The 26,866-nt window shown below is 39.8% G+C and overlaps 1 protein-coding gene across 5 annotated transcripts in view; it reads right to left on the reverse strand.

Moving 5' to 3' along the window:
- LOC111857288 (interferon-induced protein 44-like) overlaps positions 1-26,866 on the reverse strand; it is a 56,838-nt gene that overhangs the window by 8,322 nt on the left and 21,650 nt on the right. The window contains exons 1-3 of one of the 5 annotated variants that reach the window (XM_072706660.1): positions 24,533-24,632; positions 10,836-11,001; positions 4,836-5,031 (exon numbers count right to left, since the gene is read on the reverse strand). The exons of 2 other annotated variants lie outside the window; for them this stretch is intronic. In XM_072706660.1, coding sequence (XP_072562761.1) covers positions 4,836-5,031; positions 10,836-10,978 — 339 coding nt within the window. In that variant the 5' untranslated portion in view covers positions 10,979-11,001; positions 24,533-24,632. Of the gene's footprint in view, positions 1-4,835; positions 5,032-10,835; positions 11,002-17,362; positions 17,439-24,532; positions 24,633-26,866 lie in introns of those variants that run through there. 2 more of the 5 variants (XM_023837972.2, XM_072706664.1) reach the window with 2 other exon arrangements.

The raw sequence follows: 26,866 nt of genomic DNA on the forward strand, positions 1-26,866 counted from the left end.
GTGCAAATTGTAGCCTCTTTTTCCTATTTGTAGTGGAGATGAGTGGTACCCGGTGGGGTCTTCTGCTGTTGTAGCCCATCCGCCTCAAGGTTGTGCGTGTTGTGGCTTCACAAATGCTTTGCTGCATACCTCAGTTGTAACGAGTGGTTATTTCAGTCAAAGTTGCTCTTCTATCAGTTTGAATCAGTCAGCCCATTCTCCTCTGACCTCTAGCATCAACAAGGCATTTTCGCCCACAGGACTGCCACATAGGGCTGGGCGATATCAAATCGCGATTAAATCGCGCATGCGCAATAATCACTAGGGCTTCAGATGACAGGCGCAACATTTGGTGGTGCGCCAGCTTTTCTGTGCTATACGGACATTTATTTACGCCCACAATATAAGCAGCTTAGTATGGCTAAATTATTAATGAGGCTTTGTATCAGAGCATGTGAGCGGAGTGGAGCTCACGAGGCTGTTGGCTCCGCCCGCTTCTCCGCTCTAATTCGCACTAAGCCTCTCCGCTCAACACCGCTCCTCACTCCACTAAAATTTCCTCCTGCTCCAGTCCGCTCCACGCTTGCTCCAATTTAAAAGAGGGACAAATAATCTGCATGCCTAACAAATGTCACCTTAAACCGAAGCCTTATATCATAAAGAAATATGAGCAACGGCAACATTGCCACTCAGAAAATATTTATTTTTAAGCAACATATATAGGCAACAATGGACAGGTTTGGCAATGGCATTCCACACAAAAATAGGCAGCGTTACGTGAAATTTAAAAAATCCTATTAGACCTACTTTGAATGACAAAATAGGTCATTAGTGGGAAAGTCTTTAATGCTTGTTTTGATGCAGGCTATGCAGTTTGTTGTTCTCTGCAGCTTCTGGACTTACCCATTGTCTTGAAGATAGTATAGTGCTGATATACATTTGGTGAAAATGTTTTTCACCATTAACAGGTTTTGTCTAGCACACCTGCTCCCAGACTTTCGACTGTTACTTTACAGTAGATTTTTTTCAGTGTTTGGCAGCAGTCCGTTGTTGCTTATATGTTGCTTAAAAATAATTTTCTGAGTGGCAATGTTGCCGTTACTCATATAGCGGCTAAGTGCGAATTAGAGCGGAGAAGCGGGCGGAGCCAACAGCCTCGTGAGCTCCACTCCGCCCACATCCTCTGATACAAAGCCTCATTAATAATTTAGCCATACTAAGCTGCTTATACTGTGGCCGTAAATAAATGTCCGTATAGCACAGAAAAGCTGGCGCACCACCAAATGTTGCGCCTGTCATCTGAAGCCCTAGTGATTATTGCGCATGCGCGATTTAATCGCGATTTGATATCGCCCAGCCCTAATAAATTCCCCAGCCACGATACAAAACAATTTCTGCCACAGCAGCAGACTTGTAAAGACAGCAATTATTGGTAAAATCTTCTCAATGCTTATTTTGATGCAGGTTATGAAGTCTGTTATTCTCTGCAGCTTCTGAACCTGCCCATTCTCATAAAGACCAATAGTGCTGATGTACATTTGGTGAAAATGTTTTTCACCGTTAACAGGTTTTGTCTAGCACTCCTGCTGCCAGACTTTTAACTGTTATTTTACAGTAGATTTTTGCGGTGTGGCAGCCTCATTGCATTTAGATCACAAGTTGGGACAGAAGAACAAATGAAATCAATTTGCTCATGTAATATTTAAATTTTTTATTAGGCTTGATTTTTGGAAACCCATATTTATAAATCTAGGGTTCAGTGTCAGCAATCTGACAATTCTATTGCCGGTGAATACCAGGAGTAATCCTACTCTGTTTTGCGTGTGATGTCAATCTCCATCTAGCCTGCTTTGGAAATTTAAACATAAGTGGGCGCAAAGGTTAAGTCCAACACTAGACATAAACTCACTGCTCTTTTGGGGTATAGCTCATGTGCCTGAAACAGTTCCCTACGTGAGAAGAGCAGCAGAAAAACTTATCGGAATCTATTTTTATGTCTGCCACTAAACAAGATCCTACAAGAATACACTGCTGTGGCAGGAGAAGTTTTGTACCGTGGCTGGGGAATTTATACTGTTGCCCTATACAACACCATCATGGTAAAAAAGTTTAAATAAAGGCAGCACCCTGTCATGCTATGCAAATATACATCAGCACTATTGGTCTTCAGGACCTGCCAGACTTTTGACTGACATTTTACAATAGATTTTTTAGAGTGTACGCGAACAGGCGGAAGCAAGCAAAACGTGTGCAAGTTTTATATGGTTGTAGCATATCAAGTCTATAAAGTAATTTAAAGTATAAAATCCTATTAAGTAAATGTTGGTAATCAAATAAATTCGTTTTGTCATTCAAAGTAGGTCTAATACGACTGTTTAAATTTCACGTAACGCTGTCAGTGAAATTTTATTTTATAGAGACGCAGCAGCAGCATCAGCAGAAAAAAATTGAGGAATTTAAAACGTGGATGTTTAGCCTGTATATTCTTTAGGCTATTAAGCCCACTGATTCCTTTATTTTTAAGCCTATTTTTGTGTGGAATGCCATTGCCAAACTTGTCCATTGTTGCCTATATGTTGCTTGGCAATGTTGCCGTTGCTCATATTTCTTTATGATATAAGGCTTCGGTTTAAGGTGACATTTGTTAGGCATGCAGATTATTTGTCCCTCTTTTAAATTGGAGCGAGCGTGGAGCGATTTGACTGGAGCGGGAGGAAATTTTATTGGAGTGAGGAGCGCTGTTGAGCGGAGCGGTTTACTGTGAATTACAGCGGAGAAGCGGGCGGAGCCAACAGCCTTGTGGCGAGGAGCGGAAATTCTCACTGCTCCACTGGCTCACATGCTCTGATACAAAGCCTCATTAATAATTTAGCCATACTAAGCTGCTTAAATTGTGGGCGTAAATAAATGTCTGTATATCACAGAAAAGCTGGCGCACTGCCAAATGTTGCGCCTGTCATCTGAAGCCCTAGTGATTATTGCGCATGCGCGATATAATATCGATACGATATCGCCCAGCCCTACCTAGTAGGTGCTTAATGAGATATTAATGCAATCCAGTCTGGTGACATTTTGTCAGTCTGTTTTATCAGTGACACCTAACAATGGATTTGCTAATAAGTTTCCGTGGCCATTTGGCTAGGATTGTTTCTCACATACTGTAGGTTGTGATTTTCCTGACTTCCTGTGTTAACACAGTGCCAGTGTGTGGAACTTTCCCTAGCTAGTATAAAGCAGAGTTATTCAAACCACGGTCCTCGAGGTCCGAGCACTGCTGGTTTTCCAGCCTTCCTTTACCTGTCAGTCAGGTGTGAAGCCTCTGACCAATCAGAATCAGTAATTATTAAACTAATTAACTGGGAGAGCTGAAAACAAGGCCTGGATTTGGAATTGAGGTCCAGATTTGAAGAACCCTGGTATAAAGGATGATTTTTTACTTCTGTGTCGCAGCTCCCCATAAATGTAACTACACATTGCAGTGATGGTGACCGCAACAATTGTAATTGGTCTGCTTGGTTCTGGTGGTGCGACTGCAGAGCAACACACACACCAGCTATGGATGATAAGACTTGCATCGATGCACCAGCATGAAAGTTCATCATGTGATTGTCCCGATTAAAAAAGTGTGTAATGGATACAAATTGTGATGAACTTGGGATGCATCCTCTCTAACATCTAGAGATACTGGAGACACAAATATGTGAAGGAAAAATGGCATACTTTAAGTTCATATATGATTTGCTGTATGCTTAAGAAGAATGAACGAAATGTAACTGTACAAAATAAGATTCACAGTATCTTTTTTTTGCATTGCATCGTATCGCATTGAATCACACTGCATCGCAATAGGGGTGAATCATATAGTATTACATTAGTAGATTCATCATATGTATCTACAGAGCCCCTTAGGTATCATGGTAGGAAAAATATTATCTTGTAGCACATCTAGTTACTAATTTGTGCACTCAAGTTACTAATCTGTGCACTCTAGATACTAATTTGTGCTCTTGATTTACTAATTTGTCAACTCAAGTTACTAATTAATGCACTCGAGTTACTAATTTGTGGTCTTGAGTTACTAATCCGTGCACTCGAGTTACTAATCCGTGCTCTCGAGTTACTAATCTGTGCTCTTGAGTTACTAATTTGTCAACTCAAGTTACTAATTAATGCGCTCAAGTTACTAATTTGTGGTCTTGAGTTACTAATCCGTGCACTCGAGTTACTAATCCGTGCTCTCGAGTTACTAATCTGTGTGCTTGAGTTACTAATTTGTGCTCTTGAGTTACTAATCCATATGCTCAAGTTAATAATTTGTGCTCTCAAGTTACTAATCATGGTGCCAAAATTCACTGAGAGCAGGTGGTTAGGTTTTGGTAGAACATTTGTATTCTGTTATAGGAAACAAAAACTTATATTACATTATAGTAATATGTACTTATAGTACAACTTTTGAAATTAGTTTAAAGTGTACTGCCACCACCTTTACATGAGCTCTGCATACAATCATACTCACCTTCATCCTTGTTGTTTAAATCACTCATAGACATGTTTGTGAGAAACTGATTTATTTTTAACTCTTTTTTTGCTTTATAAATTGCAATATTTATCACAATTGGAGCAGTGGGCAGAATATAGAGACTGCTGCAAGAGTATTACAAAATCAGCAATTTGCTGCGGATGCAGCAAATGTGCGATATTTCATACCACATCCTCATACAAACATGAAAGGCCGGAAATGAAGGAGGTGAGCAAGATGGTTTCACTTCCTGCAGGTAGACATAACTATCAATCTGCCCAGGTTTAGGTAAACTATGCATACAAGTATGAGTAGCAACACCGCTTGTGCAGATTACCTTTAAGGTCAGGCTGGTTCCCATGTCTCCTGCTTCTGCTTGACTTGTTATGTTGCCACGGAAGATCGAGTTGATGGAGTTGAAGAAGCTCGATTTTCCAGCGCCAACTAAACCAATTAGAAGAATCCGAGCCTGAGGTACTGAATCAACAGGGGGCTTGTACTCTTTCAGGGATTGCATGAGTTTGGTTCGTGCACTAAAGGAACAGACATTGGAAATGGAGTTGAGAATTAGTCAAAATTCCTATGAGATACAAAAAAATCCCATATCTGATATTACATCTCATTAGCCATGTGCTACTGAAACCATTTAATGACATATCTCAAATTGGTCTCAAAATGTGGTGTAGGACCACACATGCACATATCACAGGGCCTAAATTCCAGGTGGCCTGAGACAAGGCCGAGCCTGGTACGAGAGGCACCAAAGGGGGGTTACACACATAAACACACACACACAGATAACAAGGGAGGCCAGCACTCCAACTTTTATTGCCCTTGACTTGGCACACAACCCCCCTCCACATACACTCTGCCTTACATCTCACTCACCCAACAGACGAACACCCTAAAGGAAATTTCATTTAAGTTTGGCTTTTGTATACCCTGTATATTGATTTACTCACGACTACTAGTCTCAATATACAGATAGGTTATGTTTGTATGTGTCCTTAGACAATCTTAGTGTTTTGTGTGCCACCCTTATAACCATGTTCATGAAGTATCACCTATTTTACCCCTTTGTACTTGAACACATATAAATTTAAATAAATAGATAGGCATAGCTACCATTGTATATATGTTCTCATGGTATACCAGAAGAATCTGGAAAGTGAGTGTAACCAATGTGTCCTAACTTTTAGAGAGTCTTCTTTGTTAAAACCCCCCCTTCTCTTCCAACATTCCTTTGTGGTCCTTATCTGATCTTGGTGGACAGTCACCAAGTTTCTTTGTTCCTACCATGCTATGTTAAAAGAACTGAATTAAGGTGTATCTTATCCATTCTGGAAAAGATGAATTGGCATAAGCCACACCAAACAAAATATGTTGTTTCCAGATGTGCAACTTATATTGATATTACCACAAACTAACGGCCACGCCTATCTATGGATAAGTTGTGCTGTTTGTAATATGAATATTTGATGTAATATCCACACAAAGTGTAACATCTGTTGAGGTGCAACCCAAAACACCTCTATCCTATACTGATGTGAATCAGTCACATAGATAAAATAATTAATTGTTTAATCAATTAATACAGATGGTATGAGGTATGTACCTGTGAAGCTGGTATGGCATGTTTGATGTCAAACTGATTGTTAATCACCCCTGATTCCAAATCTGGTCAGTGATTACCATAAAAGTGGATGTATCAAAAGTTATAACAGCTTAATGAAAATCATCAGTAAAGGGAGAATCAGTCGGGCCATAAATCCCAAAAGGACTGATACAGACCCCCTTCCGAAAGCCCGCCAAATGGATGGCCAGCCATTGGGCCAGGAGTCGAATTCCTGGTCATCCCTATTCATGAACTTTAGACCATAAAAATCTAGCACCTCAGAACAAAGCAGCGCAGAGAATAACCATCAGCCTGAAGGGGAACATCAGCCCGGGAGGAGAGAAGCCCACAAGAAGCCCTCCAGTGAAGGCCCAGCTGAACAGAGAACAGCACCCAAGACAAAGCTTCACCAGGAGAGAGAATCCAGAGGGGCTCCACTCCACTGCTCAAAACGCCGCGCCTTCCTGAGTGCCATCAACTCAGCAGCTCTGCCATCAACTGCCAAGACCCCCCCCCCCCTCACTCTTCAACCAAGTAAACCAACTTCCTTTCATTCTAACAACTTAAGCTGTTCTGTTAACCTGCTATAAGACTTTAGGGTCGTGTTTCCACAAACTGTGCTTGCTTTGCAGAACAGTATTTCCCATTTAAGGTTACTCATTTAAAATCCGGTCATTGCATTTTCATAATTACATCGTTTGTTTTATTCCGTTATTTCGTGTTTGTTGTTTGTGTTAGGTGTAATGTCTGTCTTATGTTAGTTGTAGTGTTAGCTAGGAATAAATGCATGTCTTTTACACAACTTCAGCCTCCGTCATTGAGTACTCACACTAAGTTCCTGCCTCTGTGCGATCTTGCTACACGCTCTGAACCTCAAACTCGCCTGAAACATCGCGAGACTCTCTCTCATCGGCCGTGAGGGGAGCTTTGCTACTGTACCAATCGTTTACATTACCTGGTGATGCAGCTCGCTGGACGAGCCTTCTAACCCAGGTTACTAAGCGATACTGGTAATTAGTGAATCCCGTTTAAGTCTCACATTAACAGACTCACAGGGATACCGCAATTGAGTTTGGAGGAGCCGACCATTCGGCATAAAGATTTGTTAATAATCAGCATTAAATAATAATTAATTAAACTTTAATTAATTTCAAACATATTGGTGGAGATATTAAAAATTACCTGAGCTAATAATTCCTACAGTGGTTATATACTCTTTTTATATCTATAGCATATGCTTTTAGCCAAAGCTACAAAAATTTGAGAAGCAAGATTGGCCAGTCCCTGGAGCAATTAGGGTTAAGGGCCTTGCTGAAGGGGCCCATGGTGAAATAACCATGAGATCAGAATCTTCAGAATCAGATCATGTTCAGAATGGATATACCACGACAAAAGACAATTAACAGTTTGGGCATTAACAGACAAAGTATAAGGCAGAAGATACAAAACAGTGATGCATAAACACAAGGTAGATGATATATACAGATATCATCTTGTAATATCTGCAGAGCCACACACCACCCCATTTATGTGCGTTTATGTCTCTGCATTTTTGTATTTATTACATTGTGGTGACCAGATTTCCCCACACTATGACAAAAATGTGTAACTTCTTACCTTGTGAGAAAATTTTTTCAGTCCTCAAAAGTATGACACCAATTTCATCAAAAAACTAAAAATGCCCAACATAAGAACAGCTAAACTACTCAAAACAATTAGCATACACCAACCCAGAAGAACAAGTAAAATGTGGTAAAGACAATATCAGTACCATACCATCCTTGATCATGGTGGGTTTTAAAAAATCTGCATATTAAATGAGCAAAGTGATTTGATTTGTTCTTCTATCCCAAGATGTGGTCTAAAAGCAATAAGGCCACCAGCCATTATATCTGCTTTAGCGGAAATGCACTCCTTCAACCATTAAGATACTGTAGCTCTCACTTTTTCTCAGCTCTGATAAATAATTATGGTATGCAGTCTAACACAGTTTAGCTTCATAATCTTTGTTTGGTGACTGGTGCCATATGTTGCACGCACTTTTATACCACACGTGGTTTTCAGGAGAGCTTCACTGGGTCTTTCCTACCCTTATTGAAGAAACTTATGTTATTCATGCTCAAAGAAATATATCTACAATAACAGTTTTCTAAAGTTCATCAACTTACATGAGTACAGTTCTTTGGTTATCAAAAGCTAAGATGCAACAAAACTTGCAAAAAAACAGAAAAGGTTATGTTGGTCTGAGTCTTTCTTATTATGATGGGTTAGTAAAACAGAGCAGCTGAATGCCTAAATGAGTTCAAATGAGAGTACATTAAAATGGGGCAGATATGGGCCACCCATATGAGCTTGCAATTTGGAAAGAGGTGGCGACACATTGTCTTAACACTCTATGGCCGGGTTGCACCAACAGTTTAACTTTAAAACTAGATTAAATCAAGATTTATCTACAAATCCTGTTGCACCAAAACCTAGTTTAAATTTACTTTACAATCTATCTTGGTTAAATCTAAACCTTTGTCAATCTTAGTTTAATTTCCACTTAAACCTAGATTAAATTCAAGTCTGTTGCACCAGTGAATTTAAATCAAGTATAAAGCTAGATTAGCAGTCATATTTAAACCACCCTTCGAGGAGGTTTATGTTAGGTCTGTTTTACTTTTATTTAAAACATGACTGAATTTCTTTGTTGGGTGGGATCAGAGGAAAGAATCCCATGTAGGAAAATTCAAGACAGGATAAACACAATTGGTTTTTTTAAAGCAATAGTGAGTTGTCCATGTGGTATCGATTTAAAAATGAGTGTATCATATACCTCTCAGTGGAAAGGTCCAGCTATCATGCATAGAAGTGAGAGGAACTCCGCTGTACCATGACTTATCCAGCTCCTAGTAACTTTGCATTTTTATGCTATAGGGAATTATCAGATTGTTGACGGGGATCTTTTTGGAGTTCTGCAGAAATAGGTGCTTTCGCACCGCCATAGCTTACTGATTGGTTGACCGCAAGCACTGGTGCTAACATGCAAGTTACGCTTAAGTGCAAGAGCAGACGGAATTATTTTTTTACCCCAATTATATTTAATATACAAATGAATACGTTTTTTGCTCGTGTCTGCATTGGATAATTCAGTTGCTAACTATATTGTTTTATCTAATATCGCCGGCGCCGGCCAGCAATGTAATTTGTCAGTGCCTATTAGCAGGATAATGTTACACCATTTTTTATTCTCTGGAAAACAAAAGTTTGATGGGCAAATCTAATTTGAATCATGAACATGGTGCGGGCCATATAAGTAAAATATTGTAATGAACCTCTGTGGGCTTTAAAGGTGTATCCTATAGCTATCCTAGCCCCCTTTCCTACAGGTTACCCACCCAGCAAGCCCAATGGATACACGCCACCAATTGAGGGATCAAATACTTTAATTCATCTCCGCTTAGCCAACCCTCAGCACAATACAACCAGCAAGAGAACACGGGCCAAAACCCCGTCGCTGGAGTGTGCAACACAGCAACTCAGTAAATAATCACCAGCAACCAACTATCACAAAAGTGCAGCAAGCCAGGAATAATCCTAATTCACACTGTTGTATGCAAAACACCCCCTCCTAAGCGGCACCATATACAATTCCATTCCCTTAGCACGCCATATTGCACGAGCCCAACTAACTGTCCTAAAAACACACACACACAAAGAACTTTAAAAAGAGCACTTCCCTATCTTCCATGAGACCCACCCACGGGGTCTGGTCAGCTAACTCAGAGGGAGAGTTTGGCCATAGTCCACAAAGCACGGCAGTGAACCAAATCCTTCCCACAATAAAAATAATCCAACATGCCGATAACAGTGTCGCACTAATGAATTCATAAGGTGTCTACCTATATTTCCTCCACTATCTTCACCGGTGGCGATCCTACTGACCGCAACCGGCACCATTCAACCCCTCCCACCACACTGACCAGCGTTCCTCCCACTGTCTAAAACTTTTCAATCGTATCACATTGCTCAGCTGCATGTCCCTCTCATATTAAAAATATGAGACATTTGCATCAACTTTATTTAGGACCATATTTATTTAGCCTAGGATGCATCATGAATTTGTTTACATTTCCTCGGAATCCGTCATGGCAGACACTAAAGCAAAATTAATCAGATTTTAATCATAGTTTAAACTGGTTTAGCTAATCCAGGGTTAAATTTAAGAGGTGCAACACATCTCAGATTAATTAAAAACCAGTTTAAACCTAGATTTACTAACTCTAGATTAAGTCTAAACCAGGATTAATTTAATCCTCATTGGTGCAACCCAGCCTACGTTGTAAATTAAACACTATAAGAGTTAATAAATATTAACACTGTAAAAACAACACTCACTGCAAACTGCAAAGTGTTAAAGGTAACACTGAAAGGTGTGGACCCATATAAACACCATGCAATGTTAATTTAACACTGGTACATTTGATGTGTAGGGCTGGGTAGGGGACTAGGGGTTATGGTTGTCATAGTTGTGATTACGGTTATACCCTTAAAAATAAATGGAGAGTGCCTATAATGATACGAAGTGTGTGTGTTTGTGTGTGTGCATGTGTGTGTATGTGTCTGTCTCTGGGAGGAGAAGGTTATAGTACTCGTGCATATTTGAAAAATAAATGGATAAAATTATGTACTATTAGTAAAAGAAATGTTAATTATATTTGATAAAAACGGAGTTCCTGCCTCTCATCCCACTTAGCATTCCTCCATGGGTCTTTAAGGAGCTCTGGTTTCCTCTCCTGTTCCACCACAGGCTTAAACCAGGCACCCCGCAAAGGCACCAATCTCCTGGATGGTTCAGTAGGCTTACTGCTGCTGCCTCCCATTTTCCAAACACCAACTTCTGGACCTGTTTAATCCAAAGCAACACAATTCAGAAATCATGATCAGCCAGGCCCTGGAGATATTGTGGTTATAGGCATTGCTCAAGGGCAAAAATACTCGACTGATAACAGGATTGACAACCTACCAATTATGGGCACAGAATCCTAACTGGCTGAGCCACACACAGCCCTATTATGGATTGACATCGACCATTTTAACAGTATAGTGTAACTTACAAATGTTCATGAGGTGCCAGTACCATATACCAATTAGTACTGGCCCATTTCTGCCAGCCAGCGGTGAAACTCGCAGAAATTGCCGACGCAGATTAGTTGAATGATGTTACATAATTTTTCATTCTATTTGTAGCAACATCTTCTTTCTTTGGGCTACTTACAACATAGTACTTCCAACTCCAGTGGTTTGAGAAAAACAATAAATCCCATTTCCAAATACACAGGCCACAAAACCATCATCCAACTTTTCACAAAGCCATTAAACATGAACAGGTTAACGGGTTTACTAGATTTTGCATGTCATTGAAATATACATATATTCAGGTCTGGTGTGGCCAGTCGGGAGGCTCGAGAGAATTCCTTGTGGGCCACTAAGCTGTTGTGCCGGTCTTACAGGAAATTCAGTTCCCCCATGTTCCCCCTATCAGACACTGATTTGAAATCATGACATTATCCACTACTTCAGAGTTAATCGGTTTCTCTGTCATTTTAATGTCTTTCTACAAAAGAAGTAAACAATCCATATACAGTATGTGAAAACACTGCATGCCTTTTCAATGTTTCTGTGACCAGAATTGCTGCATGTCTGTTTTAGGAAGGGGCACCAAATATCCTGCAGTTCAGGAAATAATGTTTCCCCCCTCATATTTGGTCAGAGAAGTATGTGAGATGGCAGAAAGACATTCAGATAAATAAATTACATGTGAATAAACTACTGTTATTTGTACTGAGGTCCAGAGTTATGGTAGCTTAGTAAAACACAGCATTGCAAACAGTGTGTGCTTGTTTTAGCAAGGGGAACCTATATTTTAGGCTTAAGGTAATAATGTTCCCTCTTCAAATACATGCACAAATGTACTTTTGATCGCTGAAAAATTGATTTCATAGTAGGGCTGGGCGATATCATACCGGTATTATGTCACGCATGCGCAGTAATCACTAGGGCTTCAGATGACAGGCGCAACATTTGGCCGTGCGCCAGCTTTTCTGTGCTATACGGACATTTATTTACGCCCACAATTTAAGCAGCTTAGTATGGCTAAATTATTAATGAGGCTTTGTATCAGAGCATGTGAGCGCAGTGGAGCAGTGAGAATTTCCGCTCCTCGCTCACGAGGCTGTTGGCTCCGCCCGCTTCTCCGCTCTAATTCGCACTAAGATGCTCCGCTCAACACCGCTCCTCACTCCACTAAAATTTCCTCCCGCTTCAGTCAAATCGCTCCACGCTCGCTCCAATTTAAAAGAGGGACAAATAATCTGCATGCCTAACAAATGTCACCTTAAACCGAAGCCTTATATCAAAAAGAAATATGAGTAACGGCAACATTGCCACTCAGAAAATAATTATTTTTAAGCAACATATAAGCAACAACGGACAGGTTTGGCAATGGCATTCCACACAAAAATAGGCTTAAAAATTAAGGAATCAGTGGGCTTAATAGCCTAAAGAATATACAGGCTAAGCATCCACGTTTTAAATTCCTCAATTTTTTTCTGTTGATGCTGCTGCTGCGTCTCTATAAAATAAAATTTCACTGACAGCGTTACGTGAAATTTAAAAAATCCTATTAGACCTACTTTGAATGACAAAACGAATTTATTTGACCAATAGTCCTGATGTATATTTGCATAGCATGACAGGGGGGGGCTTTGTTTAAATTTTTACCCTGATGGTGTCGAATAGGGCAACAGTATTGTAATTCCCCAGCCACGGTACAAAACAATTTCTGTCACAGCAGTAGATTCTCATAGGATCTAAAAATTAATTCAGATAGATTTTTCTGCTGCAATATTGTGGCACTCCTCCGCTTCGCGTCGGGTCCTGATCACACTGTCGGGGCTTATTTCTGCGATAACTACCGGCTGCCTGTACATTATCCCTTACGCATAGCACAGAAAAGCTGGCGCACGGCCAAATGTTGCGCCTGTCATCTGAAGCCCTAGTGATTAATGCGCATGCGTGATATAATACCGGTATGATATCGCCCAGCCCTATTTCATAGCATAGAAAACCATGCATCACAACGTTTTAATAGAATGATTTAATAGAAATGGATTATGTCGGAATGCTTACAAAGACTTTCAGCAGTAGATGATAAATGTAAGTTGGTACAATAAAGCTATAATTAGACTAAGCAATATCACATTGATCGTCACACATAACATGTACTTTGGTGAGATCTGCACATCCTGGCATGCCTTGCACGCGCTCGTGTACAGTACATAACCTTGTGTCTGTGCCTTGTATTGTTGTTGTTGTTGTTGTTATGGCTATAGCTGCCTTCTTGATTGCGGTGTGTATGTTTGCCCGTATCTTGTGTGTACCCTGTCCGATCCTCGCGTGTTTTTAATTTGTATAACTCCCCATTAGTGATGCGCGGGTCGACCCGTGACCCACCGGTGCGGGCGGTTTTAGGGCAGACATTTTAAAAATATCGTGGGCGGGCGGGTCAAAAAGTTACAAATCGCATTTCATTATCGATCAAAACGTGTTGTAAACGGGGTTCGAATTACCACGAGGATCTCCTAGTTCCACTTGCAATCACAATCAGGGAAATAAAAGAAAATAAAGCTATGCGTAGATAATCTAATAGAGTTCTCAGATCTGATGTTACAGTTTTGACAACTAGTGTGTTTTGCATACATGCGCGCTTGTGTGTGTTTGTGTGTGTGTGAGAGATGTCTTTCGTGCAATTTACCGCAACCCTAACGCAACCCCAACGTAAAAATCGATCTTTCGGTTTCTTTGTTGTTGTTTGGTACACAGTTAATCTTGCATAAAATTGTGTCATCATCTTCAATGCGAATCTAGCAAAAATCTATGTCATCTATGAGTTACAATGTCACAAATGACACTTCATTGGTAGGTTCCATGGCAATACAGGCTCATTGGTGTTTTTTTTTTCCTCAGATCGGGTCGGGTTTTGGGTCATTTTTGTGGGTTGGGCGGGGCGGTTTGGATCTCCTGACGGGTCATTTTGGGGCGGGTGTTAAAAAAAGCTGACCCCCCTCAACACTACTCCCCACCTTAAGTTCACCTTACAATTTGGCGTCTGACCACCTTGTGTTTCCGTTTTGTGTATTTAGTGGGGTTACTCGTAGGGTGCCTGTTACAGTCTTTTTCAGGACTCAAATAAAAAGCGTGATTCTGTCCTAGCAAGCAAGTCCCCTCATCCTTCGCCGTACTCGCGATGCCACGGTCTAGTTAGAAACCATCTAACTATAAAGTAGCGGATGACATCATGATTTCAATCAGCATGCGATGGGAGAGCGTGGAGGAACTGAATTTCCTGTAACACCTTTCAGAAACAAAATAAGAATTACTGTGCAAAGTTGAAACAGATGGTTCAAAAAAATATTTTACAACTGTGAAATTCTAGAACATCTCAAAATGTTAACCAGCAAGTTCTGTCATGGACACACACACACACACACACTCAATAAACCACAATTGCTCTGCTTAGTGAAGCACAAATACGTGGCACGCGTGTCAGTGTGATTGCTTATCATTTAGCACTGAATGAGTGCAGTGCATTGGTGTGGAGGCACCACAGGTGATCGCTTACTATTGCTAATCTCTGGAAGTTTCTCAAACGATGGATATTAGGAAGAGACCATGCGGGGCTGAATAAGTCAGGCTGCTTAAACTGTCAATATGCCATTATTTATTTTGGTATGGTATTTTTTTTTTATTTTCTCTTGAAATGTAACTTACCAGGATAATAAGACTTGCACTGTGGCGTTTATCAAAGTTCCCCCAGAACGAAGACAAAATAGGCAGGCCTATTTCCCGGGCTGAAAATTAGTCCCACTCCAGCTGGCCGGACACACGGTTGTGCAGGAAGTCTGGTTTGCTGATATCACCAACCCCTGCATCATCGGTCTGGACCTACTGATTTGACTGGGAGTAGCCCTCCACCTCAGCGTAGACATGGTAGCTCTTCAGAGCACGAAGAAGTCCACTCAAGGGAGCAGCTTGCAGCACCCAGGGAAAGAACACCAGGGACACAGCTCCAACCCGGCCCTGATTGCAGAGCACAGTGACATCGCAGCAGGGGGGTCTCCTGAGACAGTGTGAGCTGTACAGAAGGTGCCACAGTGTAGCAACTCAAAAGCTCTGTTCTCAAAGCTCTGTTGAGCCAGTTCCAGGACCTCTTCGGCGCCTGGGACGAGGTTTGCCGACCCACTTTCCTGATCCAGCACTGCTTTGATACAGGGGATGCCCTGCCCATCTGCCTGTGTCTGCACAGACTTCTTTTGGCAAAGCATCAAGTGGTAAAACAGAGGATTAGAGAGATGGCAGTGGTAGCAATCATAGAACCGTCTGGAAGGCTCCAGCAGTCCTCGTCACCAAAAAGCCCGGGTCGTGGTGGTTTTGTGTTGACTACCGACAGCTGAACGCAGTGACGATGAAAGATGCCTATCCAATGCCACTCATCAACAACACACTTGATGACATTGCTGGATCAACGTGGTTCACCCCGGACCTCCCGACTGGTTACTGGCAGGTCAAACTGGTTCCAGCAGGTTCAGGGCCCCCAAGGAGCTGCACAGTGACTAGGGGAGGAACTTTGAAGGCATAGGTGTTTGACAAGGTCTGCCGGCGACTGGGGATCATGAGGACCCGCACCACCCCCTTTCACCCTCAGAGTGATGGGCTGGCAGAGTGGTTTCACCATACCCTAGCCGCACGAATGGCGATCCTCGAGGACAAGCACCAGCATGACTGGGACGCCCACCTTCCCCTGGACTTGTGGGCGTATCACGCAGTGGTGCAGGAAAGCACCGGCTGCACCCCCACTGCCCTCATGTTGGGCCATGAGCTGTGAACCCCGGTGGAGCTGGTGTTCAGCTCACCTCCTGAGCCAGAGCTGCCAGTGACATTAGGACTGGACTACCTGCACCAGCTCTGGGAGTGTGTACGCACCCTGCACCAGCTGGCCAGGGACTATCATGATGCGGCCACGGCCAGGCAAAAGAAGGCATATGACATCCGCTGCCAGGGACAGGACTTCCAGCCCAGGGACACTGTTTAGATGTACTGCCCCATCAGGAAGAAGAGCTGGTCACTCAAGCTCGACAGGCACTGGAGGGGCCCTGGGGAGGTCCTAGAGCAGATCTCTGAAATCGTGTACATGGTATGGTTGCTGGAGCAGCGCAGGACTGTCGTGTTGCACCATGACCGCCTGACTCTATACCAACCCCTGATCCACTTGGAGCAGCCATTACCAAGACCAGTGGTGAGTACCCCGGCAGCAGGGACTGAACAGGACAGTAGGGGACTCAGGATCCCATGGCTGCAGAAGACTCGTCTCTGCCCGAAGCGTTTCAGGGACTTTGTGGGGGTTCCGGGACAGTTAACCCCAGAGATGGGGGGCAGTGTAGCGCCGTGTGGCTTGTGTTAATTATAATTGCACTCTGGGGTAATGGATTTTCACGTCGTCAGTTTTGCTTATTTACGAGGAAAATATATAAATATGGTTGATTTTTAATAGTTAAAGAATTTCTAGAATAAGGCCTAAGTTGTTATATGTATATGGATGCTGAAATCTGTCTGCACATTTACATGAATCCCAGGAACCCCAAGCCCCGAGTATTTCAGCCCTGATGCAAATGTTCCTTAAAAAAATCAAGCCCCAGGTATATTTCAGTTAGCCCCGGATCTTTAAATTGCTGGAAACTGTTCCAGCCAAATGCATGTCAAAAAACTTTGTTTAGCAGGACTTCTCACAAAACCAATAAATTAACAAGTTATTGGGGTTTCTTTTTGCACGCTATTGAAATGTAGCTTACATAAATTTGTTGGACAAACTTTTTCCAAACTTCCTTCGACCGCCTCCATTTATGATTGTGAAAGTGAAAGTAGAATTTCAAAAGCATTTTATACAGCCACACAGATCACGACAGTAAAACAGAAAATTGAAGTACGTTTGGGATTTACTAGTTGTATAATTAGTATAATAAGCTCTTATATTAATACAGATTTTGAAATCCTTCTACGCACTCTAAATGACAACAACAACAGAAACAAACAGTTCTACCAAAAAACACCTCAAAAAAAAAAAAAAAAAAAAAGAAAAAATTACGAATTCTGGGGTGTATTAGCTACAGTTTGCACGGTATATAGGTCTATTTCTTTAAGAAATTTACCTTTTCCAAACGACCCTCGAAAGCTGGTTTTGCAGACAATAGCGAAAATGAAAGCAGGAGTTCAAAGCATTTTATATAGTCGCACAGGTAATGGCGGCCACGCAACTGTTCATGCATGGGCGTCGCCGCCATTAAATCTGAGGGGGACGTGTCCCCCTCACATTTCATAATTAGTCGTTTGGACCCCCCAAACATGTAACATAAAATATTTGTTCACCCAGCGCTGTTTCTTTTGCGCTGTCCCCCCTCACATTCAAAATGCTTCTGACGCCCCTGTGTTCATGAATATTTAAAATGACAGCAATTCTCATTTCAGGGTTACCGTACATGTAGTTGTTGAGCTAAAATGCTGTGGTAAAGTTGGTTTTATATTTATATTTATATTCGATATTCGTTTGATATTCGGATTTGCCTCCCCCCTATATCTTTGAAACGACACCACCAAAAGTCACAAATTTTCTGTTTCGGAAGAATATACAGATTGTACTACAACATTGTATACTGACTGATATATTCATTAATTATTGTAGTGATGAGGCATTATACGCGAAACAAATAAGCCAGCGTTGGCAGCGCGGCCTTTTGCTAGGGACCGTCTACAAAGTGCATTCAGTATGGACAGGGGAACCAAACATTACTACTAGAGCATTTCTGCTAAGATTTTCTAACAAAAAAAAAGTAGTTCTTCCAAAAAGACACTAGGAAGAAGAACAAACTATTTAATTTGCCTTTTAAAGTATAATAAATGAAATCCTAAAGGAGATACAATAATTACACATACACAAAAATTTTTTGGAAAAATTATTGAAAACCACACAAATGAATTTATCTGACTACAACGGTTGTAGTAATTGCCAGAGGTGATGAATGACTTACTACAAGTGGAATTTTACAGAAATATCTAAACATGAAGTTACAGTAATTCAATATGTTTTTTGAAAACTTACTGTAAACTACAGAAATGAATTTCTCTGACTACAAAGGTTGTAGTAGTTGCCAGAGGTGATGACTGAATTACTACAGGTGGAATGTCTCAGAAATATCCAACCATGAGGTTACAGTAATTCAATACATTTTTTTGAAAAATTGCTGTAAACGATACAAATGAATTTCTCCCACTTCAAAGGTTGTAGTAGTTGGCAGAGGTGATGACTGACTTACTACAAGTGGAATTTTACAGAAATCTCTCATGTCAAGTGAACAGTAATTCAATACTGAAATGATCTTAAGTATATATGTGACCAGATGATGAACTCTGCAAATGAAGTAGGACAGGATAAAATATCTAATCAGTTGTCTTAATTGTAACAGAGAAGGCATTGAATGGAAAAATTACTGATTTGGGGAGACTTCAAATGGTTGTTCAAGGTGAGAATAGTGGGCCTAAAAGCAAAACAATAAGGGTGAAGACTGGTGGCAAATGAAATCAATGTCCTAAATGGATAAATTAGGGAAAAGTAGTGTAAAGAAAAAGAAATGACCTGGAGACAGAAAAGGTTTTCAGAATCCCATATCATCAAGGAAGTTTAATTTAAGGAAGTTATTATGCAAATAATAATAATTATTATACAATATTAAGAATGACAATAAGTGTCACATCCCCAGTGTTGGGGAGTGACGAGTTACATGTAACGCGTTACATAATTTAATTACAAAAAAAATGTAATTGTAATCCGTTAGTTACTACAGAAAAAAATGTAATTAAATTACAGTTACCCATGGACATATTCATGATTACAATTTTAGTTACATTATAAGATTGTATGCAAAACCTTGCTAATATCTTTAATAACAGTATTTTTTATTGTTTTCATGTTTTTCTTATGCAAAACATCCTCCTTTGCTATTTCCCTCCACAGCTGAAAGAAACTATTCGATGCTTCTGATTGGTTATCCTGTCGCGTCTACATTTGCAGCGCCAATTCTGCTAATTAACTTGCCTGGGTGGTCTGAGATTCTGTTGCAGGCAATGGCAGACAAGGAAAGACAAGGAAAGGAATGCATTCCATTGCTTGAAATATATATATAAAAAAAACATTTCCGATATATTACGGAAAAAGGCACAAATTTAAGTGTGCAATGCAGTGCGTGTTTACCGGCTGTAAAGATGTTGTCGATATTTAAACAGTCCATGTCCAACCTAAGGAAACATCTAGAGGTAAGTGCAGCTTACTGTGACTGCAAACAGTCATATTAAACAAGGCAGGGAAGACATGCCTACCTTCAGCATGCCACACCATGTTTCTAAAGTGTAATGCCCGGTACACACTGTGTGATTTCAGCAATCTTATAAAATCATTACCGATCACACTCTGCGATACGGATCTAATAATCTTGGCTATGACAGGTATGCAGACTGTATGACGACGACACCCACTCAATCATAAGATACGGCGCCTGTGACAACAAAACAAAACGTAAACACTTACCATGCGTAAACACCACAATGAATCGCGAAGTGTGTACCGTGCTTTAAAGCCACACTGGCACTTCTGATCCCGTTGACAGAAAATGTGCCGTCCTCCTTCAATATGCTAAGGTTATTGCTAATTTATGTTAGGTCTGATATTAGCACTCCTGACATGATATGTCGCATTGAGTTTTGAAAATTCACTAACTAGCTCAGCCCTGGGCGATGCAGCCTTACCACTCTGCTAACCCATTTTATTTTACAGTGCTGCGAAGACACTGTTTTAGGCTACTCCGTGATTTGTCATTGAAAAACTGATTTATACAGAGTAAGTGATTACACAATCAGCTGAAATTTCATATCCTGTCTGATGCAAGAACTGTTCAGATCAGAAGTAAAATGGAACCATTTATTTTCGCAAGTATATAAAATGTTTGTATCATAATGTAAGCACTATCCCCGATCTAATCCACAATGACTGATGCATGGTGTTGGACACCTAGTACCTTTATCCATCGCTCGATCGTACAGTTTGATTTTTGACTGAAATGGAGCAGTCTGAACACTGATTTAATTTTTTGGTTGTGAAATTTTAGATACAAATGTTTTAAGGTTTTTCTTTGTCTTTGTACAAAGCTTTTCAGCTGGAGCACAGTGTCCACAGTTCTATGCCCAAATTGCATTGACTGCTGCAGATGCAAATCTTTCATTAAATTTCTTTGTCTTGACACTAAGCTACAGTGTCCACAGTTCTGTTTCAATTATTGGCAGACAATCTCACAAGAATAGACAGCCACTTATTCAATGCTGTTGAATGTTTAATATTTCATTTAGCAGTATTGTTGATTTTATAAAAAAGTAATGACTTTATAACTGTATGATCTTACAGTAAAACGAGGTCTGAAATCTAACCTTCTGCCAGCTGTTATCTTTATCAAATTGATCAACTATAATCATGTTAATTCATGTATTGAAAGGAGTTTGACAATAGTGTTTTGGTACTGCAGTAAGGTAAACACTGCCAGGTTACAAAATTTCAAAATGGTTAACGGTTGAGAATATTCATTCATAATTTAGAAAAGCAATCAATCAATCAATCAAAAAGTAATCAAATGTAATTTTTTACATTACTTTCATATAGTAATTGAAATAGTTACACTACTATTACATTTTAAATAGAGTAACTTGTAATTGTAACAAATTACATTTACAAAGTAATCTTCCCAACACTGCACATCCATGCTTTAGCCCCCCTAACATTTGTACTCAGCCCCCCTAAAAATTCTCCATAAACTTTACACAAATTGGTGATCGCCCACGTCCCCTTTAAATTTCATATGAAAACGGCGGCAGACTTCGGCTCCGCCCCGTCTTTCAGCGCGGTCTTCAACTGAAGCATCACAGACTGCGGCAGCACAGAGCGAGGATTAAGCCAATGTGTGTGTTTTTCGATAAATTGTTACAGTATATCTGCATCAGTGCAGTCCTTTTTCATAAATACAGTTTCCAAAAATGTCAAAATTCTCGCTGTGTTACGTCATCACACCAGCTGTTTCCTCTAGCGAAAATGAAGCCCTTAATACATACCATATTAATCTATAGTCTACTTTATAAAACAATGATGCTGTTGCTGTTTTAATTGGAAAACCTTACTGTCTATATAAAACATTACACAGTGCATGGCATTAACTGCTATAGAGTTATGCACATAAATGATTAAAAACAGTGACAGACTAAGTTAACTGCATAGCAGTGTGATTTACAGAGATAGAAAAATCCTGTTTTTTTTGTAATAAATATTGTATTGTATTAAATAATGTCCCAGATCGTGAAAAACATTTAGGGTAGGGAAGACTCATTTGAGTACTGATTCTGAACAAGCCAAATATGTGTTAAACATCTATGGGTGCTGAGCCCCCCCTTAAATGAAAATCCTAGAAACGCCCCTGGGCGTACCTCAGTCTAGTCGATGAGGTGATATACTGCACTGTAGAAAATTAAACACTGGATAAACTTAAAATATTACTTCATTTTTTCACACTTAATTTTTTCAAGTTTGGTTAATATAATTTTTTCAAGTCAGTTCAACTTAAAGTAGACAATCTAATACATTAGATTTTTGTCATGACTGCTCATGCTCAACTAATGAATATCATTTGAAACAACTAGATAACCCAAAAGCCAGTTTACTGCAACAGTCCACTTTATTACAACGCATTGTTGCATCCTTGCATAAATAGCTATAAACAAGATACAGCGGCCAGAAACAGTACCTTTTGTTTTTAGACCACAACTTGGGATAGAAGAACAAATCAAATCACTTTGCTCATTTAATACTCAGATTTTCATTAAGCTTAATTTTTAGAAACCCCCCATGAGCAAGGATGCTATGGCACTGATATTAGTCTTTCCCACATTTTACTGTTAGTTAATTTGTCTGAGCAGTGTAGTTCATATATATATATATATATATACACATATGCCTCCCTAAATAAACCTAGACTGTAATAGTACATAAGTTTAAAACATAAAAGCCCTCAAGAGTTTTTTCTCTGATTTGATTTCAACATGCAATAGAATTGCATACGAGAAAAAAGCTACTAGGACCACAACTGTCTAATCTCCAAGATCAGTCAGAACTGATCCAAAGCATCCATTTAAAATAAGAAAAAGCTGTAAGGTCCTTTTTGGTCAGAGTCTTTCTCATGATGGTGGGTAAATCTGGGCTGGCTCTTCTGATCCTCATGACTTGTGCGCATATTAAAATAGGGCAGATGTAAACCATTCATGTATTGTCCCATTGCACATTATATGGATACCTTCGAACATTCAAAAATTGATTAAAAATCGTACGTAAAGCAATCTGGGATACAAAGGGGTGTGCAACAGTCACCATGAGCTCAAAATGCTAAACCACCATGTCATTACAGCTGACAGGACCTATTATATTAGCTATTAAGACTATTTTACACAAATCACAAAATGGTTTGAAGCGCAAAAATAATCGGTGTGCATCGTCGTCTGTGTATTGGACATCACAATTCTGTTATTAAAAACGTCCCACCTTACTTCCTTTAAATGTTATTAAAGCCAGAAAACTGAATATCGAATATGAAGCTAACTTAACCGTGGTGCCCCACGTAAACTTGACTTAGCCCCTCATCTTTTCAATAGCTAGAAACTTCCCTGGTCAGCGCATTGGTGAAATACTGTAACAAAAGTTATTCCACCAATGGATCGGTTGGTGACATGTTATGAACGCGAAATATGTGTTGCATACATTGATTCCTAATAAAAGTACACTATTATAGAATTGCAAAGATGCAATTCCTTGCTGTAAACTGGCTCCGGAGTTACCCGCCATGTTGCAACGTTCTGAAGCATCACGGAGTGGGCGTGCACAGATGGTTAAAGGCGTGTTCACTCCAAATTCCAGCTGACCAATAGACGTGTAAGCTGATAAGGCCCGCCCACCCGTTAAAACAGTGCCAAAAGTCAGAAGCAAAAAAGCATTCCAAAAACCAAAAAAAATTCAAAAGCAAAGAAAAACATTCCAGAAGCAAAACAAATTAGAGAAGAAGAAGGAAAAAAATATTTTATTGGACTTTTTTGATATTTGTAATACATATTTTCATTTTGATACTTAATAATTTGCTTGCGGTTTTCAAAATTTTGATTAATACTTTTGGCACAAAATTAACTCCATAATGGTCCCCCTGCATGCACTTTGTAGACGGTCCCTAGCAAAAGGCTGCTCTTCCGACGCAAAATGCCTCATCACTACAATAATTAATGAACATATCAGTTGTTCAATGTTGTAAACAATGTTGTAGTACAATCTGTATTTTCTCCTTAAACAGAAAGTGTGACTTTTGTGATTTTTGGTGGTGTTGTTTCAAAGATATAGCGGAGGCAAATCCGAATATCAAACGAATATCGAATTTAAAACCAACTTTACCACGCTCCTTAGCATGCTGTGCTATAGCACATAAACATACAGTAGAACAATTACACCTTATCGTATAAGTTGCTTAAAAGTAAAACTACCGTCAAATAGATTCTTCTATTTTGTATCTGATCTTTTAAAATAAACTGATTTGCGTGAATTATAACAGGGCTCCGGGGTAATGGATTTTGCCAACGTCAGTTTTCCTACTTTACAAAGAAAACATATAAGTACAGTTGGCATGTAACCGTTACAGAATTGCTAGAATGAGTTAATATATTATAAAGATGTTGAAATCTTTCTACACATCTTTATGGATTCCCCAGGAATGTCGTGGTCGGTGAACAAGAGAAATGACCAATTCCAGCCAAACTTTGTGGACTTTTCACAAAACCACTAAATGAACGAGTTATATTGGATTTCTTACATTTTGCACGCTATTGAAAAATACAAATATTTGTATAAAAAACACCTTCTCCAAACCACATTCGACCGCCATTTTACAAACAGAAGTGAAAGTAAAAGTATAGTTCAAAAGCATACTGGTTAAAGGTAAAATATAAGTACATTTGGAATTTAACAATTATACAATTGCTAGAATAAGTTCTATTATTAATACAGATTTTTAAATCCTTCTACACGTCTGCATGAGTTTCCTGCAGGTATAACATTATTAGAGAACAACACTAACAGTTCCACAAAAAAGCCTAAAATATTAGGGGAAAAAAATACAGAATGACAAAACTAATGAGTTATAGGGTTTAGTAGCCTACAGTTTGTACATTGTATAAGCCCATTTCTTTAACAAGCTCACCTTTTCCGAACGACCCTGGAAAGCAGCAGTTTTACAGACAATTGTGAAAATGGAAGTATAGGAGTTCAAAGCGTTTTATATAGTCGCACAGATAATGGTGGCCACACCACAGTTCATGAATATGTAATATTGCAGCAATTCTCATTTCAGGGTTAACAGTGCTGTTGTTAATGTAAAATGTTGTTATATACCCTAATTTAAGCATACAAGTAGTTACACCTTAAGGACTACGGTCAAATCACACGCGCTTAACGTAACATTACGCTATCAAATAATACTCTAAGTGATCACGCGTAGAAAATGGCTCAACGTTTATTGTCATATGTACACAGCAAATGTGTTAAACTGCATGGTGTCTATATGGGTCCACACCATTTAGTGTTGCCTTTAACACTTTACAGTGTGCAGTGAGTGTTGTTTTTACATTGCTAATCTTTATTAAGTCTAATATAATATAAGCCTAACTTCACATCTTCCATTTATGAACAAACAGAGAAGATTGAATTTGCAGCTCCTCAATCAGTGTAAACAAAACCTATACATGTGCTCTTGTTTATGGGAGTTTTCACATGTTTTCTTGACCCAGTAATAACCGTGGGATTATCATATTGTTATCATATGAATAGCGTTATTTGCAAATGCGTGGGCAATCAGGACTGCTTTGTGACTCAGATGCTCAAGTCAGTGACTCTTGATCTTTTTATTCTCCTTACAAAGCTCTAAAAATATATTTACTTTCTTTCTATATACAGCTGTGGAAAAAATTAAGAGACCACAGCACAATTTTTTGTTTCACTCATTTTTGCATTTGTGGTTGTGCTTCTGTGAATAATATATTTTTCTGCAAATTGCAGTCAGGTTCCTTGCTTTATGGGACTTCTAATATTCTGTTTGATCCCACAGGAGAATCATCAACTCAGAGGATTTTTAGATACACCTGTAAAGAGTGATACACCCATCACCGCTTAATCCCAACTGGGGTCATGTAGGGGACCAGAGCCTAACCCAGGAACAATGGGCACAGGCAGGAACCAAACCTGGGCAGTTGCCAACACACTGCACAGCACACAGACACTCACAAGGCCAACTTAGAGTGACCAATCAGCTTACTTTGCACACTTTTGGACTCTGGGAGGAAACTGGAGCTCCCAGCAGAAATCCACATGAACAACATGCAAACTCCACAAAGACCAAACCCAGGACCTTCTTACTGTGAGCAGCGCTAATCACCATGAGAGTGATACATCTAACGTGAAATGTCCAAGTGTGGTTATACTCTGATGACCGCACTCATAGAACACCTCTTGTTCAATAATTTCTTGGCTGTAACTAACTGTTATATAAAAACACTTCCCTCCCCTTTCAACAGACCTCACTATAGACTATTTCTTGGACATTTTAGTCTCATGTAGCAGCTGACCGATAATGCCTTCAGGGCCTATGTAAATGGTTTTCATCGTAGTGATGGTGGTGTTTATTCTGCTTGTTGCCTAGCTACCCCAGCAATAAGGACATCACTGTTTTCCCTGAGAGGGATTCCAACAATGGAGAAGGTGCTGACTCAGTCTGATTATAGTGCTGCATGATGAGCCCATAGGAGTTTTTTGTTTGCTCTTAGGCAGGCAAACAAAAAACATCTTGCTTACCTGTGTCAAGGCACTTACTGATGCACACAGAACCTAGCATTTTCTCTGCCTACATGTATATGCAGTGTTTAATTTGTGCTGGAGCTCAGCTCTGGGAACTCTGGCTCAGAGTAGTCCTCGCTCCGGCACCTCTCAGGGACGCTCCACCACCTCAAACGCTACACCCAATAAATTAAACTTAAAATGCATTTGAGTTAAGCTTTTGAATAAATGCAAATTGAACTAAAGAAATGTATATTTATAAAATTGTGTTCTATGATTTTTTTTGACATTCATCCACCTCAATTAGTATGTTTCACTTGTCTGACTTTTGACTCGCAAGGGAAAAACCACAGCACATGCACAGAAAAATAGAGTTTTTTGCCCACTAAAAAAGATGTGCAGTATTGAGAAGTTGATAAGCATAATGCCTAATTTCTACAATAGAACTGCTCGAAGCTTTGTCTATACAAATGCCAGGTATAGCAGAATAGCTACAATAGACTAATATATTTAAACATATGAAAATATGAATAATATAAATGACATTTAAGACATGGTCCTTAAAGCACACAAAGAAATACAGGAAACCACATAATTGGTGGGGAAAGATTTTGAAAACTGGCATGTAAGTGAAATGAACAGTAGATGAATAGGTGTAGTTTCAGAGTTATATGTCACAACAGGGACTCAGACGTGCTCAGATAAA

Source organism: Paramormyrops kingsleyae, chromosome 24 (assembly GCF_048594095.1).
Source record: "Paramormyrops kingsleyae isolate MSU_618 chromosome 24, PKINGS_0.4, whole genome shotgun sequence".
Lineage (NCBI taxonomy): Eukaryota > Metazoa > Chordata > Actinopteri > Osteoglossiformes > Mormyridae > Paramormyrops > Paramormyrops kingsleyae.